This window comes from Charadrius vociferus, unplaced genomic scaffold (genome assembly GCF_000708025.1).
Source record: "Charadrius vociferus isolate BGI_N301 unplaced genomic scaffold, ASM70802v2 scaffold190, whole genome shotgun sequence".
NCBI lineage: Eukaryota > Metazoa > Chordata > Aves > Charadriiformes > Charadriidae > Charadrius > Charadrius vociferus.
In genome coordinates, this window is record NW_009646608.1 from 340,183 (window position 1) to 343,079 (window position 2,897).

General features: G+C 41.1%; 1 protein-coding gene across 3 annotated transcripts in view; it reads right to left on the reverse strand.

Moving 5' to 3' along the window:
* The window catches only part of SMAD3 (SMAD family member 3), a 73,427-nt gene extending 70,561 nt beyond the window's left edge, over positions 1-2,866 (reverse strand). For all 3 annotated transcript variants that reach the window (XM_009886800.1, XM_009886792.1, XM_009886784.1), the window contains exon 1: positions 2,661-2,866. In XM_009886800.1, coding sequence (XP_009885102.1) covers positions 2,661-2,866 — 206 coding nt within the window. The remainder of the gene's footprint in view (positions 1-2,660) is intronic.
* Positions 2,867-2,897: the final 31 nt, after the last annotated feature.

Genomic DNA, 2,897 nt, shown 5'->3' on the forward strand with positions numbered 1-2,897 from the left:
TACAACAAAAATTAATTTTTTTCTTGTTCTTTCTTAAAACAATCCCACCTGATCACTACAGGAATTTTCTGTGTAGCCCCTATTCCCACGAGCAACGTTTCTGCAAAGCTCAAGCACTTTTACATCTGAAACTTGCTTCGTCTCATGGATACAATAGCTAATTTTGGACTTACCCTACTCCTGCTGGGCCAGAGTCATCACTGGCATAGCTCCACTGTAATTCAGTCTACTGATGCATTACAGACAATGCACAACATGATCTAACCCCTAATGATGCTTTTTCCTCCCTTTTTTCCCCCCAACATACTTATTTGACTAAATAGTAAAATGACGTATGTAGGATTATTTAAAAAAAAAAAACAAGGCCCACAAAAAAACTCAACAAACTAAAACCATACTGAACTTGTCTTCCAAACGCTAATTTCAAATGACACGATAATCAGATTCACAGATACATTAGGACAAACAGTGCAGTCCAGAGGAGATGACACAGCTCTTAAAGTCAGGAGGCCTGGTTATAGTTCCAGCTCTGCCACCAACTCCTAGACAAGTTGTTTCACATTTCCACACCATTCCCCAATGTCTGACATATAGATATTAACCTCTCAGTATGCTCCAGCAGAGGGTCCAGCACAGACTAATCTAACCACACTTATTTGGATCTATGTAATACACATACTAAATAATAACAAAAGTACATATGAAGTATCGTGGTTAAAAACTAACGCCAAGGCATAAGGACCATACCGTCAAAATATGCTGACACTTCTGTCCTGGCTTGAGGACACGCTTCCCCCATACCAAGGTTTAAGATCTGCAGGATCCAGGCTCTGTGTCATAACTGAACATGAAATGTTTTAATATTCGTACAGATTTCCTTTAACAGAGCAAGGTCTAGGAGAAACAGACATTCACTTCTGCACAGTAGGAACAGCCAGGACAGTATCTGGCCACGATAATATTTATGACTTGTGACATCTACTTGCATTGTTACTTATTTTCAAGCTTTAAAATTATTTTTCTAAATTAAAGCATCCTACTTTGAATCGTAAAATATCAAAACCTCCCTCCCTTACCTAAACTACCTTGTTACCAGTAAAAGTACCACAAAGAGGCCTCACGCTCTGCTCCCTAACAGGTCAGCATCAGCTAGGCACAATACTCAGGTTACATCAGCAGGGCTGCTCAAGTCATTTTCTTCTTTAGAAAATGGTAAGTATATCAGGCAAGTGGTTTATATAGGGTATTACCTATGTGGAAAGCGCACTGCTTACCAAGAATTTAAAAATATAGGTTTTAAGGCATTTGTATCAGGTGGTAGCCCTACATGTTTTGACCTCTGGTCCAACTAAACGAAGCCAGAGTAACTCTAACAAAGGCTGAGAGGTCTATTTGCATTATTGGCCAAAATCTTAACCACAGTCATTCAACATCAAAAAGATAAGGAGACTTTATATTTCCTTTCAAAAAACCCCACTATAGTTGTTGGAAGAAAATTTTAGGAGTTCCAAATACCCACATTTCTAAGCTACTTGCTTCACTTCTTCATGCAACAGATGCTGCTTTGTATTAGCTACTGCATATTAAATCATTCTGACAACCAAGAAAGCATACATTTGTTTGCGCACAAGAGAAGCATGAATACACACACACACAGATATCTTCTCACACAGAAGCATACAATTATGCAGCATTCAAATATTTGGGATGAACTTTGGCCTTTGTTTAAAAAAAAAAAAATACCCTCAAACAACAATCAGTAACAGAATCAGCAGTCATCTGGCTGAGCTCACAGAAATCAACAAAACTTCAGCAATAAAACAGCACGTGTAGCCAGCAATTAGAAAGTTACTTGGAAAATTTTTCTTAGCTGGGATACTTGTATACACTTCCTTTATGATTTATAATGATCTTATGGATTGATCTCAGAATTGAGGCTAAAAACAAAACTTAGGTTAATTCAAAACTTATGTTAATTCAAAAAATGCAAAAAGAAATCAGTTCTGTTCACCCTCACGTGCTTTTTTCTTTTTTCACTCCAAACAATCCCCTTCAGCTATGCCATTTGCATTCCCGATTTAAAAAGTAATTTGAAAACACACGCACAGCAGGGCTCTAAATCACCTCTTCAGAGTAATATCTGTCTAGCTAATATGGAAGAAACCAAGCAACCCAAACAAAACCATTTTCCCCGATACATTAATCAAAAGAAAATCTTAACGCAACAGTGCTGGGGAACACGCTGAAACTTTTGACAATGAGAGTATCCACAGTAAGTATAACTGTAAGCCAGAACGCTTCCAACTATTTCTTTTTTTTACTTTTTTTAATCTCGGCTGGAGACATATTTTCTCCCCTACATTCCCCTCTGACTTTCTTCTTCTCTTGTTACCGGACAGTAATCCAATTCTGTAGGCGGCTATTTTTTTTTTTTTTTTTTTTAATTATTTAAACTATATATAGAGCTAGGAATAGAGCGTGCAGGAGAGGACTTAAACGCCGCACCGAAGTGCAGCGGGGCTGGAAAGCAAAACAAGCCCTCTAGCAGGCTGTGCCAGAGCACGCCGAGTCCCTCGGGAGAAAACTGCTACCGAAGGGCCTCCGAGCACCCCCGTCCCCGTTCCCCCCGTCGCCACCACCACTACCGCCCCCCCCGCTACCTGGGGATGGTGATGCACTTGGTGTTGATGTTCTGCGTGGTGATCGCCTTCTCCAGCTCGTCCAACTGCCCCGTCTTCTTCAGCTTCTTCACCAGGCTCTTCACCGCCTTCTCGCACCATTTCTCCTCCTGCCCGTTCTGCTCCCCTTTCTTCCAGCCCAGAAGCCGCTTGACGATGGGAGGAGTGAAAGGCAGGATGGAGGACATGCTGGCTCGCCCGGCAGGGCCGGCAGCGCCC